At 38.4% G+C, this 15477-nt stretch overlaps 1 protein-coding gene across 4 annotated transcripts in view; it reads left to right on the top strand.

Moving 5' to 3' along the window:
• Positions 1–15477, top strand: part of KSR2 (kinase suppressor of ras 2) — a 559738-nt gene that overhangs the window by 442688 nt on the left and 101573 nt on the right. For all 4 annotated transcript variants that reach the window (XM_031948680.1, XM_031948679.1, XM_031948681.1 and 1 more), the window contains 2 exons: positions 3225–3273; positions 6228–6595. In XM_031948680.1, the coding sequence (XP_031804540.1) occupies positions 3225–3273; positions 6228–6595 (417 nt within the window). The remainder of the gene's footprint in view (positions 1–3224; positions 3274–6227; positions 6596–15477) is intronic.

Genomic DNA, 15477 nt, shown 5'->3' with positions numbered 1-15477 from the left:
AGCATGCTTGGAGAATGGCTCATGATCCGGTAAAATAATTCTAGGACTAGACTCATTGGATTTAAATCTTGATCCAGCTGCATAATTGAGCCCAATGGCCTCGGTCAAGACAATTCACTTTCCTGAGTCTTAGTTTCCTCATCTGTAAAATGAGGTCATTGGACTAACTAAACCCTAGTGTTCCTTCTAGCTTGGGATCTAGCATCCCAAGAATACTATACAGGTGCATTTTCCCCCTGAATAGTGATGGATCCAATCTAATTTCTAACACTGATAGTCAATTTCCCAGTAGAAAAATGACATTGCAGCTTCATGGACTTTAATACATTTAAACCAACAGCTAGGAACAGAGGATTTGTAGGGGCAGCAGGGGTGGAGTAGTAATATAATAGCCTCTTCTGCTGTAATATCCAGGTTCAAAAGAAAGGCAAACAGGAGGAAGAGCTTATTTTGTTGCTGAGGGCCAAGCAGAAGAGCCAGCTGCCATTGTCCAGCAGGATTGGGTCTCAGCTTCTCATCACATCAACTGTCTCTATTGCAATTACAGTCTGCCTTGCTCTAAATAATTGGTTAATCCAAGAGATAACAAATAATGCTCTGCTCTTTGGAAATCTCAAAGTGGAGTTGAAAGGACACTTGGCTATACACTCTCCAATTATTATTAATTGTGCTGGAGCGTTAACTGAAAACAGGATGGGTGCCTTGCGAGTGTCTGTGATATCAAAGAGCGTTACAGTTCCAGGAAATTTATTAGATTCAGTTTGGAAAACAGAAAAGGGCCGTGGGGCAATAATAATAGCTACCACTTAAGTAGCACCTTAGCCTAGCGCCATGCTAAGTGTGCTATACAAACATCTTACTTGATTTTCAAATGATCCTAGGGTGTAGATGCTATTATAATTCCCTCCTCCTCCTTTTTTATACAAATGAGGATACTGAGGCTCAGAAGAAGAAAAATTACTTGCCATAGGTCACACAAATGTTGTGGCAGAGTCAGAATTTTTGAATAAATGGACCCAAAGTAAGAAAGCCTTGTATTCAAATTGTACTTCAGAGACCTAGTAGCTTCATGACCATGAAGCAGGGCAAGTCATTTAAGCTCAGTTTCCTTTGGGTAAGTCATTTAATCTCAGTTTCTTTATCTGTAAAACAGGGATGACAAAAGCATATACTTTTCAGGATTGTTGTGAGGATCAAATGAAATAATGTTCATAAAAGCCCTTAGTAAACCTTTATATTAATGTGAGCATTCATGATGGACATGGGTTATAATGGAATGAGTGCTAGCTTTGGAATTGGGAAGACCCGAGCATATCCATGCTGTGTGATCCTAGGCAAATTGTTTAATTTCTCCGTTTTCTGGACAACTAGCTCCAAGGTACATAATGGACCACTCTGCATTGGGAGGCATTTCCTTATCTGGAGTTAAGAAGCATATCTTAAGTGGTTCCTCGGTGCCAGGCACTGTGCTAAGCCAATGAATCAAAGGGCCAATAACCAAAAAAAACAAAAACCAAAAAACCGCACAAGTCATTGGTTAAGCACGATGATCCTCATCTTCCTAGAACTTACAATCTATTTGAGAGGGAGGGAAGATTTCGTGGAAAATAACAAAAGGGCAGCTGGATGACAGTGGATGGAGAGCACTGAACTTGAAGTCAGGAAATGAACAAGTTACTTAACCTCTCCTCAGTTTCCTCATTTGTAATATGAAGGGAATGGGCATCTTGGACAGGAAAGTCCCTTCCAGCTTCCAATTTATGACAATATAGAGTTATATAGAAAGCAAATTAGGAAGTCATTTAGGGTTTTGAGAAGAGCATTAATGACTGGGGGACTTGGTCCCTGAATGAGCCTTGATGAGGACAACCTGTACAAAGGCATGGAGGGGAGAGATTTAGTGTCATGTATGGGAATAGCAAACAGTCCAGACTTATCAAGAGACAAAGTTGTGCGAAATAGTCCTAGAAATTGGATTATGAAGGACTTTGTATGTTATCCTAGAGATAATAGGGAGCCCCTAAAACTTATTGAGCAGAGGAGTGACATAGTGACCCTGTATTTTAGGAAAATCAAATTAGCAGCTCAATGGAGGATAGATTAGAGAGGGGAGTAGGGAAGTAAGAGATCAGTGAGAAGACTTGTGGAAATATCCAGATAAAAAGTAAAAAAGGCCAGATCTAACTCACCATAATGGGCAGAGCATTGAACTTGGAGTCAGGAAGATGTAAATTCAAACCCAGCCTTAGATACTTAGTTGTGTCATCCTGGATAAGTGACTCCACCCCAATCTGCCTCAGTTTACTCTGCTGTAAAATGGTGATAATTATATCTACTTTCTGGGGTTGTTGTGTGGGCCAAATGACATAATGGTTAGGTGCTTAAAATATTATATAAATGCTACTTCTACTAACTACTACTACTGCTACTGCTACTACTACTATTGCTACTGCTACTACTTATCATCATCATCATCTCAGTGTTTATAAGTAGATAATAGGAGATGGAAGTTATGAATTTTTTTGATTCCTAGTATCTCCCCCCTCAAACAATATGCAAAAAAGTAGAGAAAAAAAGATAGACATTCATAAATGTGATTTTTTTCTATTATTATATATGCTTTCTTGAAATGGAAATTTGATTTATATATGTATACATATATGTGTATGTATACATGCACATATATGTATGAATCTATGTGTATGTATGTGTGTATATGTGTATATATACAGACATACACATATATAATAAATATATGTATAAATCTTCCCTGTTGTTCTCTTGGGCACGACAATGTTTTATATCGTTTTCCTTTTCTGTCCTTTTCTTTATTCTGTTTTTTTCTTACTTTGTATTTAATTCAATAAATAACTGTATTGAAATATTGAAACTATCTTATTAAGCAATTGGGATTTATTATCTCTTGTTTAACAGATTATTTCAAAAATGGAACTAGGTGGAACTAGGAGAGAGCACTGACCCTGGAGTCAGGAGGAATTGAGTTCCAATTTGACCTCAAATATTTGATGTCTACCATCTGGGCAAGTCACTTATAACCCCAATTGCCTGATGAAAGAAAGAAATGGAACAACCCAGAGCAATAGCAGGGCCTAATCAATTTTCTACTTAAAACCTATAACTATGTATGTAAACAGCTGAAGTCAATATGTCTGAGTTTCCATATACCCATCAATTAAAACTATATTTTTTCTTCTCCCCTAAAGCCTGGAAGGAAACCCATTACTTCAAATTGAAGTGGAGCCAACATCAGAGGTGAGAACCATGGAGAGTCCAAAGAAACTTTCTGCATGTTGAGCTTGAGTGAACTGAAACTTGGCTTGCAACCAATGAAACAGAGACAAAGCAGGTTTAGGATTGGGGAGTGGGGAGGGGAGAAAGCAGTGTATGGCCTGGGGCTGGCATTCCACCCCATGCCCTTCAGAGCCCAACTTAGGAACAATTAAAATGAGCTGACCGTTCCCAGCTTGGACTTAATGGACCATTATATATGGACATCATTGGAAACCATGTTGTACGGAAGTTGGCAGTGAGTCAGCATTGTCTGGATGGAAAAAGGAAAAGAAAAACAAGCTGGGAGAGTGAGGTCAATGGAGTGGGTCATGACCCACAGCCTTGAGCTTTGGAGGGGAGGGGAGGGAAAAAGGAAGGGGGACTTGGAGGTGGGGAGAATCATATGTTCAGCTGAGGGGAATCCACCTAAGAAGTCAGTAAAGCACACCAAATGTTTAGTGGGCTTCCACTGAGGGCCATGGGTTCTTGAGAAATAAAGGACAAGTGGACAGAGTCATCAATAGAGAGCCTTTTGGTTTTCCCAATGTGCCTTGGAGCTAACAGTAGTATGGTTCGCATTTTCTGAGAAAATCCTCCCAAATAGACCAGCCAATATTTGTGAAGCATTTGCTATACTTTATATTTACTATGTACTAAACACTGCAGTTCTTATTGTTGTTTTTGAGTCATTATAGTTATTTTTGAGTCTCCATTTGGGGTTTTCTTGGCAAATATAGTAGAGTGGTTTTCCATTTCTTTCTTTACAGTTGAGAAAACTGAGATAAGCAGAGTTGGTTAAGTGACTTGTCCAGCTAGAAAGTGTCTGAGTCCAGATCTGAACTCATGCCGATGAGTCATTCTGATTCCCAGCCCAATGCTATGTGCATTATGGCACCATCAAGCTGACCTTAGCACTGGGGCAAAAATTCTTTCCCTACATCCAGCTCCACTGCAATAAAAAAATCATTAACTTTCTTGGATCTCAGGTTCCTCATCCATAAAATGAAGGGATTAGACTTCATGATCTTTGAGAAGCCTTCTAGCTTTGATCCTAAGTTACTTGACCTAGGGAGGTTCCCATTTCTTCATCTGAAAAATCAAGTACTCCTTGACCTACCTAAGCTGAAATGCTAACTTGAGAATATTGCTAAAAATTACATTTAGAAAAACACCACGTCATCATATATTCAATTTAACTGGACGTTTATTAACCATTTATTTTTTATTGTTTCTTTTTAACTTAGTATAATGAACACTGTGGCAGTGGAGACTTTAGATCACCCTTTCCTAAAATCCTAGAATAGAATAGCTGAAAGGAATCTCAGAGACCAGTTAGTTCAACCCATAACTGAATAAGGATCCCCTCTTTCAATATCCCAACAATGAGTCAATTTGGTATTTTCTAGAAGACTTAGACTCTGGGGAACAGACCATTTCAATCCACCAAGAATTTACTAAGCAGTTGCTATGTTCCAGTCACTGTGCTAGGTGCTTGGGATACCAAGAGTAGGAAAAAGCCCAACAACCCTGTCCTCAGAGAGCTTCCAGTCTAAGGGAAATGTGCCTTATGAAGCGTGGCAGAAAGGAAGTCTTGCTATAGAGATGGGGAAAATTGTGCAAGTATTTGAGATCTTTGCAAGGATTACAAGCTAACTCATGATGGTGACTTTCTTGTCACTGGAGGTGTTGAGGAAAGTGGGAGAGTCACTCATTGGGAATACTTGTTCAAATATGAGTGGGACCAGATGGACACTGAGGTCTCTGGAAACTCTGAGAATCTTGAGACTTGTGATTCTTACCAAGTGACCAGAGGGCTCAAGATCAGTCCAAATGAGGATTGACCAAAGGGCCTGGGAATATTTATTCTGCAGAAGAAAAGACTATGGTGGGATGGGGGGGTAGAGCAGAGATGACAGCTGCTTTAAAGTTTCTGAAGGACTCTCATGTAGAAGGGGGAAATAACCCTGTCCTGCTTGGCCCCAGTGGGTAAAATTAGCAACATGGCAGTGATTTTCTCATGATAGAAGGGAATACTTGCTAACAATTAGGTGCTTAGGACTACATATCTCCACTGGAAGGGATCCATAGATTATTTGATCTAACACTTTTCCATCACCAATGAGGAAACTGAGGCTCTAGGGTCATACAGATGTGTTTGTTCTTTGTTCTTGAAAATGACCATGACATGGGGTGTGTGTGTGGGGGTTATTCCATGACATGCAAATGAATTAGATTGAAGTGAGGGAGTGCCAGCTGTCCTGATCTGTATCTGGCCATTGGAACCAAATGGCTCTGGAGGGTCATATAGGAAGCAAGCATCAAGGGCATGATTTGAAGGCAAGTTACTGTTCTTTCCACTGTACTATATTGTCCTCATATAGAATGGGTTGCCTTGGAAAGGAGTATCATCCCCCACTAAAAGTCTTCAATCAAAGGACGGATGAATGAGTATTTGGCATTTCTTTAATGCCCAAATGTTTTATTTTGTCTCTCATTAATTAATTAATATTATTTTTTTTTCTGAGGCAATTGGGGTTGCCCAAGGTCACACAGCTAGGCAGTGTATGAGGTCAGATTTGAACTCCAGGTCCTCCTAACTTCAGGGCTGGTGCTCTATCCACTGCACCACCTAGCTGCCCCAAGTATTTAGCATTGTTGCTGAGATTTTAGGGAACACCTCCAAGGTCCCTTCCAGCTCCAAGATTCAGGGATATGTTGACAATAGGTGTTGATCTAAGCAAAAATGATTGACTTGTGATTTCTAGCAAGAAGAATGTTTAGAAACATTTGAAACTTGAGGTGAGGAAACTAGGTTTGGGTCAGAGAGCTGGGGAGTGCCAAAGTAACAGTTCTTTCTGACTCCCAGTTGGATGCTCTAGTCACAGGACACCCCCTTCTTCCACAATTGTTCTCATTTTTTTTCCTACCTGCCACAGAATGAGGAGGGGAACAATGAAGCTGAGGAATCAGAGGATGACTTTGAGGAGATGAACCTCTCGCTTCTCTCTGCCCGCAATTTCCCCCGCAAGGCCAGTCAGACCAGCATCTTTCTCCAGGAGTGGGACATCCCCTTTGAACAGCTGGAGATGGGCGAGCTCATCGGCAAGGGCCGGTTTGGGCAGGTGTACCACGGCCGCTGGCATGGGGAAGTGGCCATAAGGCTTATTGATATCGAGAGGGACAATGAGGACCAGCTCAAGGCCTTCAAGCGGGAGGTCATGGCCTACCGGCAGACGCGGCACGAGAACGTGGTACTCTTCATGGGGGCCTGCATGAGCCCGCCCCACTTGGCAATCATCACCAGGTCAGTGTCTTGCCCCAGTTTGGACATATGGCTCCCTAAGCCTGAGTAGATCTTTACTCTTGCATCCTTCCTTCCGCTACCAATCCACCTGACGTGGTCCAGGTTGCTCTGGACAAGCCAGTCTCTTAGTGAATAGATGCTCCATGTATATTCCATGTGAGTACCGGGACAGCCAGGTATATTAAGTACTGATGCCCCATAGTGGGTTGGTGCAGCGGAAAGGACCAAAAACAGAGGTTTCTAATTCTGATTTGCTATAACTCCGTTGACCTTGAGCCTGGTAATTCATTCCTCCACCTCACTTTCCTTCTCTGTAAAAATGAGGGGGTTGAGCCTGATAGCCTCTGAGATTTTTTCCAGCTGAGATATCATGTAACTGGCACTGGATTGGCAATCAGAGGACCTCCAGTCAAATCCTCAGTCTGTTTCCTTCAGTTTGTAATGATATGGAGTAAAATTACCTCTGGGCCTCAGCTTCTCATTTTTAAAATGAGAGGGTCAGATTAAATGATTAAATTTAGTGTCTATTATGAAGTGTTTACAATGTACTGAGCAAATACAAATGCAAAAATGAAATTATCCTTTTCTTCAAAGAGCTTCCATTCCAGTAAGGCGAGTCCTGGACACCACTGCTCAATGCAACTTTTGTATGCAACTCGATGCTGCTTTTAGGAATATATAAAGTACTATCTCTTGGTAGGGTCATTAGGTGGCACTGTCCAGGAATCAGGAAGACTTATTTTTGTGAATTCAAATATGGCCCCATACACTTGTTGTTGTTGTTATTATTATTTTGGTAAGGTAATTGGGGTTAAGTGACTTGCCCAGGGTCACACAGCTAGAAAGTGTTAAGTGTCTGAGATCAGATTTGAATTCAAGTCCTCCTGACATCAGGGCTGGTGATCTATCCACTGTGCCACCTAACTGCCCCCAACTCAGACCCTTTCTAGCTGGGTGCTCCTGGCCAAGTTACTTAATCCTGTTTGCCTCAGTTTCTTCATCTGGAAAATGATCTGGAGAAGAAAATGGCAAACCTCTTCGACTGAATTTTTATCAAGAAAACCTCAAATGGGGTCACAGAGAGTTGGACACAATTGAAAAAAAATGACTGAATAACTAGAAAATTTCTTCATAAGATATAAGCAGAGATAGTACCTTTAAGTCAGTTCACCTTGATGTACAAGGTAATGGATACAGATGCAAATGAGACTGTCTTTATCCTCAAAAAGTATATATTCTAATAGCTAATATACACAGAGGGAAAGGCTGACCAGAGAAGACTGTTTTGGTTTGGGAAGTCACAGGGATGGTGAGCGGAGCATGACTAACATGGCTCTAGTAAACCTAGACTGTAATCCCTCTTTTTTAAGGAAGTTTCTTTCTCTCTTAGGGCCACATTTGTTTCATCTCTAAAATCCTGGAACTAGGTGATTTCTAGGGTTCCTTCTAGTTCTAAAATTCTATATTTCTATAATTTAAACTTATATGATTTAATTTATATAATTTATAATATATCATTTAAAATTCTATAACTATAATTTAAAATTGTATAATTTAATTTATATATCCTTTTAAATTATATGTTCTATAATTTATAATTCTATAATTTGATTCATATAATTTATAATATAATTTGAAATTATATAATTCATAATTTATATAATTTAATTTATGTAATTTATGATATTTAAAATTATATAGCTCTACAATTTATGATGTAATTTAAAATATATAACTTAAAATTATATAGTTTTATAATTTACAATTACATAATCTGATTTATATAATTTATAATGTATAATTTAAATTATATAGTTCTATAATTCATAAGATGATAGATTTCAAGCCAGAAAGGATCTCTGAGGCCATCTAGTCCAATTCCCTTCATTTTACAATGAAGGAATGTATACATATTAAAGCTAAGTGACTTCTCCAACATCGGATCTGAATCCAAGACCTCTAGATTCAAGTCCAGGGCTCTATCTGATGTATTATACCAATTTTACTGAGTATCATTTGGATTTTATGATTCCATATATCTTTCAGGATTTTCTTGAGGCTCTAGGTAATAATAATAATAGAAGAAAAGAACAAAACAAGGAGAAGGTGGAAGGGGAAAAAGTAGAAGATGGGGGAAGAGGGAGAAGAGGAGAAATAGGAAGAGGAAGAAGAAAGAGAAAAAGAGGAGAAAGAGTAAGAGAAAGAGGAGAAGGAAAAGGAGGAAGAGGAAAAAAAATTTATAGCCCTTTAAAGTTTCCAAAGCATTTTACAAAAGTCAATTGAACCTCACGACAAATCTGGGAGGTAGATGTTCCTATTATCCCCATTTTATAGAGGAAAACATTGAGGGCCAGAAGAGATAAGTATATGTATGGGTTATCATTATGAACCTAACCTTACTAACACCATGCTGAAAGATTGTTAATAGTGTGAAGATTAGTGCAACAATGAAAGTAGAATTTTCTGTATGTCATATCACCACTTTACTGATTTTTAAATTGGCTTCACTTTAGCTATTTGGAAACTGGTTTATGTTTATTTAAATTCTCCATGCTGGCCCCTCATAGTAGCAATTATACCTTTTGTTTGGGCCAAATTTCCTGGCACCCCCTCAGAATCTTCTTTTTCCCAGTGACATAATATTACATAATTATGATTAATAACGTTACTGTTATTATTAACGTCAGCTTCATAGTGTAGTGGATAAAGCACTGGATCTGAATTCAGGACGCCCTGAATTCAAATCCACTCATATCCTAATGTGGGGAGAGAACATGTATGGAAACTGTAGGTCAGACAGGAAAGTCCCATGGTCCTTAGGATGCAGCATCAAAGCAGATATGTTTTCTCTTCTTTAATGTAATTTTCAGTGATAAAAACATATCCTTTTTTGATGTTGAGCTGTTTGATAGTAGCAAGGACTTTGGTGGTGAGAACTTAGCTGACTGGGTCTTCAGTAACTGGCATTGAGACCAGCATGTTGGCAGATGCTAATGGTAAGTCTCACTTTTTGTAATGATGACTAGGTACTGGACTGGTGATCTGGGTAGAAGTGGACCAGAAAGAGAGAGACAGAGACAGAGAGATAGACAGAAAGAAAGACAGACAGAGACAGAGATAGATTCAGAGAGTAACAGGTAGAGAGAGATAGAGAAACACACACACAAACACAGAGATAGAAAGAGACAAAGACAGAGAACCTCATTACATCTTAGAATGTAAGCTCTGTGAAGTCCAGGAACCTCTCACCCCAGCACCTCTCTATATCTCTCCCCAGCACCTACCCTAGTACTTAGCCTATAGGAAATAATGAAATACTTATTAACCTGACTCACTGAAAGTTTGGGGATTGTCCCGAGCGTAAATGATTTCCCTCAGCTAACTGATGAATTAAACGGCAAACATTTTCTAAGCACTTACTATGTGCCAGGCTCTATGCTAAACAGGGGAGACTGAAAAAAAAAGGGCAAAAATAGTTCCTATCTTCAAGGAGCCTACACTATAAAGGGCAAGGTTCTTTAGTGACATCCAAGCCACCTTTGTTGCTGGCTGCCATGTTCTCTTGTAATTTTCTCTTTCTTCTTCATCCCAATCATTTTTTAAATTGTTGTTTATACAAACTGTAAATTGCAATTATGTGTATCATCTTTGTCTTGCCCCACCAGGACGTCTTTCCCTTAGCAACCCTCCTGGGAGAGAGTGATCATTATGAAGCAAAAATTAAAATGTGTGGCTTATTAAATGAGGCAACTGGATTGATGGCTCTTGTCTATTATATGTAGTATTCTGAAATTCCTCAGAAGGAAAAAATAAATAGCTGCCTACAGATTTCACAAATAACTTGTCCTTTTCCTAGCACTATGAAAGATGCTCTGGCTTTGAGAAATGTAATTGGAGTTTTAAGTGTTTGGTATTTTCTATAAGCATCCAAATACCCAATGGTGGACAAGGGCCAAAGGCAATAGTCTTTTATGCTGTGCCATTGTGTAGGTTTATATTTATCTTCTGGTGGGGCTTTTCTCCCCCCTGCCTTGCTATTACACTCTTCGGCAATAGACAGATGTTGGCCATCCCATCTTCTTATCTGCATGTTCCATTGGAAACCAAATATTTGAATGATTTGATTAAACGCCACCTCTTGGTTATTGGTTGGCTAAGGGATATGGTTGGCCATTGGCCAGCCCAACTGGAACATTTTTTGGACATTGAGTTATTTTACTGAGAACATAAAAGCCAGATAATTATCTGGCATATAACCATAGGAATTCACAATGGTATGTTCTTGCCAATTACTTTGTAATTAGAATCGAAGTTACCAAGTAATTGTAAGACTAGTTGCTAAGTATCGCAGCATGGAGGGCTCATGAGAAAGAAGCTTTCAGTAATGAAAAGTCACTTAATAGCTTACCTGAGATCCATTTCTCTTTGCCAGGAGGTAATGTAGAAGGTGCCAGTCATAGAATCAGGAGAACCTTGGTTCATGTATCATCATCTCTGACACAAACTGGCTGCCTCAGTGACCCAAGGAAATTCTCCCGTGCCTCTGTGCTACACAGAAGTCAATGATTTGGTTGTAATGACCAACTGTTATTCTAAAAGCCTGATGGGGATCTTATTACCTACTTTCCAATAGAGAGACAATGGGTTCAAGATGCAGAATGATGCATTTGGGGATATGTAAGCCAACTTCAGACATTTCCACTGGCAGTCCCTCAACCTGTAATTCTTTCCCTCCTCATCCCTAAACCCTGTCCTCTTGTGACTTTTTTTTTTGTTGAGTCCTAACTAAAATTCTCCTTGCTTTAGGAAGTCTTTTCTAATCCTCTCAATTCAATTGCATCTCTTCTGTTGACTATTTCCATCTATCTCATCTATGTTTTATTTGCTTCATAGTAGTTTGCATGTTGTCTCTTATATTAGACTATGGGTTCCCTGTGGACAGGGCTTCTCATTTGCCTTTCTTTGTAGCTGAGGCTACAAAGCCTAGCACATGATAGGTACTTAATGAGTGCCTGCCTGACTGACATGGACAACACAAGGATTTAATATTGTTTGTATAATTTGTCTTTATTTTTCTTATTCTTTTAAATGGGGGGATTGAGAAAACAAAAGTTAATTTAAAAATAAAACGATGAAAAAATATGGAAGTAGAGGATACTTCTTAAGGGGAAATTCCCACATAATCCCCTAAATTATTTTTTTAAGTTTCCTCTCTAAAATTCAGTTCAATGAATACTTAGTAAGTTCTTTCTCTAGGCAAACCTTGCTTGGTGTTGAGGGCATAAAGATAGAATAGAGAACAATCTTTGCCCTGAGGATAAATTCAAAGTAAACAAATAAACATATAAATAATTGAATAAATAAGTAAATAAAGGGAAGGAATATTAGGTAAGCAAAAACAAACTTAATAAGTATTTACTGAATTAAATGAAAAATCCAGACATTTGAATACAGTTTATTAAACTGTACTTAATTCTAGGATGCTGCAATGCTTCTGTCCTGCCAGATGGTTTCTCAGTTGTAAAGTGAAGTGTAGTGGTTAGGGGTTAGATGTCACAGAACATCTTACACCCTATTGTGACAGTAAGGGATGATTTACTGAACATTTCATGAAAACCTGATACACACTAAGCATTAACACAAAGTATGTTTAGAATAACTAAAAATTAAAGAAATATCTGGCTATTCTTAGGGGAATTTGATGAATGGGAATGAACTAAGCAAGACAGAATCATAGCAATTTAGAATTAAAAGAATTCCCTTACATCTTGTTTTTCCTCTAAGCCTCAATTTTCTGATCTGGAAAGTAGAAATAATTATGCCTATCCTGAGAAGAAGCATGGCATTCTGAATAAAGGTCTAGCCTTGGATTCAGGAAAAAGATCTGAATTGGAGCACTCAAGGTGTGTTTGCTCTGTGACCATGGACAAGTTGCAAACTTTCAGAACCCTAGCTGGTTCTTTAAGATTATCAGTTATAGATGAGTTGCTGATCTATATTGGTGGAGAAAATTTGCATACTAGAAAGTCCAAATTCATATGAGATCACTTCTTCATATCAAAACCAAAAATAAACATCTTGCCTACCTCCTAGGGTTATTGAGCAAGAATCCAGTGAGGGGATATATGTAAATTGCTTGTAAAGCTCAAAGATAGATGGACTCGTATTGCAGAGGATATTTATAAAAGGGAAAAAGATTTTGCTGGGCTGCTTACCAAGCAGGATTAGGATTTTTTGCTCCCTCTCTGATGCTGGACTATTCAGTTTTGCTCCTCATTCTCTCACAACTCCATATTGAAGATGTTTCAAATGCTTGTTGATTTCACCTTTGCAGCATCTCTTGTTGATTTTACCTTTGCATATCTCTCATTGATTTCACCCTTTCAGCATCTCTTATTGATTTCACCTTTGCAGCATCTCTTGTTGATTTCACCTTTGCAGCATCTCTTGTTGATTTCACCTTTGCAGTATCTCTGGTTGATTTCACCCTTGTAGCATCTCTGGTTGACTTCACCTTTGTAGCATCTCTGGTTGACTTCACCTTTGTAGCATCTCTGGTTGATTTCACCTTTGCAGCAAATCTTGTTGATTTCACCTCTGCAGCAAATCTTGTTGATTTCACTTTTGCAGCATCTCTTGTTGATTTCACCTATGCATATCTCTGGTTGATTTCACCTTTGCAGTATCTCTTGTCAATAAACAAAGAGTTCTTTGGGAAGCCTCAGGCATTATGAAAAGTAAATCCACAGTATCGTTGGTAATCATGGCCTCAACCCCAATCATTGTATAGTATTCCTTTACAACAAAGATTGCATCCCTCCATTTTCTGCTTCTTTCTCCATTTCATCTTTGTAGTATCTCTTGTCAATTTTGTCTTTGTAACATTTCTTGAATTTGCCATCTCTTCTTCATACCACCACTACCCTGATGTAGATTCTCACCACTTTATGTTTGAATTACTGCAATGGCAGCTGGTGGGTCAGCCTGTCTTCTTCCTGCTCCAATCAATTTTCCTTTCAACCATGAAAATTATTTTCCTAAAGAACAAATCTGATCATGTTACCCCCCCATTCAGTAAATTCTATCCTCTTGGATGTTGGGATCATAGAGACAAAAATGAAACAGCATGTAGAGAGCTAGGTGGTATTATAGATTGGGCCTAGACTTAGGAATGCCTGAGTTCAGATCTAGCCTCAGACATTTACTAACTGTGACCCTGATAAATCACCTAACCACTGTTTGCCCCAGTTTCTTTAACTATATTATGAAAGTAACAACAAAACATGCCTCCAAGGATTGTTATGTAAAGATCAAATGAGATAATATTTATAAATTACTTAGCACAGTGCCTGGCAGATAGTAGGTACCATATAAATGCTTATCCCTTTCCTTCTGTCCTCAAGAAACTTATAGATTACCAAGGTGGATACATACACACACATATAAGTAAATACAAATATACAACCCATAAATGGATCAAATATATAATCCTTTGGTATTCAAAGCTCTTCTTTCTATGTTGTCAGTTTTCTTACACCTCATTACACCTCTTAAATCCAGTGGCACTGACTTTTATATTTTTCCTTACATATTTCTCAAATTCAGGCATTTTCAGTGGTTGTCCCCCATGCCTAGAACTCTCTCTTTCCTCATGTCCATCTCTTGCTGACTTTGGCTTTTTTCACATTCCAGCTAAAATCCCATCCTCTACAATATGATTTTTCCTCCTCTATCTCCCTTACTGCTCATAGCTTCTCTTTGTTGATTATCTCCAGTTTGTCTTATCTATATCTTGTTCATGCATAGTTATTTGCTTATTGTCTCCCCCATTAGACTATAATTTGCTTGAGGGAAAGAACTTTTTTTTGACCTTCTTTGCATCTTTAGTGCTTAGCATAATGCTTGGCCCTAGTAGGCACTTAATAAATGCTTGTTGACAAAATGACCTTTAGAACATGATCATCAATCATACTTTTTTAGTCAATTTCTTTCTCTTCCCATTGAGTGAACTGCTACTCATAACTCTAGACTCCATCCTTGAGAAAGGAATATACTTGAGCATTCACAGAATTGAACAAAGAGAAAAGTTATGTTGCCTCCTATGGTAGCTTGTTTAAGTTCCCCTTTGACAGAAATTACTGCTGAGTTCACCTTTTACCTATATCAGAATTAAGATTTTACCCCCGTTTGAGAATTTATAAAATAAGACTGTTTCATTTTCAGAACCACCAGTAAGCAAAATACCAATCTTTTTTAGAGTATATTTCTTCTAATCTTCTCTCTCTCACTATCTCTATTTCTTTCCCTTCTTTCTGACTGTCTTTGTCTTCTCATTTTGTCTTTGTCTGTCTCTCCAGTGCCTCCCATTTCCCATCCTGCTCTTAATAATGAAACACAATCACGTTACTATAGTTGATCAACATTTTTTTGTCTCAGTCTGACTTCCATTAACTAATTGAATAGAAATATAATAACACTTTAAAGAACCTAGAATTTTGGCTTTGCCATAAACTCTGTTTTAGGCATGAACATTGGAGAGAAGGAACAGAGGATATCACTCTCTGGTATCAGATCTTCTGAATGGAAAGTGCAGCCCTTCACTATCCCATGTTGCTAAATGCATGTGTATATCAAACATTCAATCAATAAGCATTTATTAAACGTATTTATAAAGACAAACATGAAATACTCCTTAAGCATTTAGGTGATGCATTGGATAGATCACTGGCCCCCAAATCAGGAAAACCCGAATTCAAATCCAGTCATAGATATCAGCTATGAGAACCTGGGAAATTTATTTAATCTGTGTTTCACTCACTTTCCTTAACTGTAACTTGGGAATAATAATAGCTTTTAATCTCACAGGATTGTTGTGCTATTCA

Source organism: Sarcophilus harrisii, chromosome 1 (assembly GCF_902635505.1).
Source record: "Sarcophilus harrisii chromosome 1, mSarHar1.11, whole genome shotgun sequence".
NCBI lineage: Eukaryota > Metazoa > Chordata > Mammalia > Dasyuromorphia > Dasyuridae > Sarcophilus > Sarcophilus harrisii.
The sequence above is the reverse complement of the archived record's forward strand: the minus strand, read 5'-3'. Positions and strand labels throughout refer to the sequence as shown.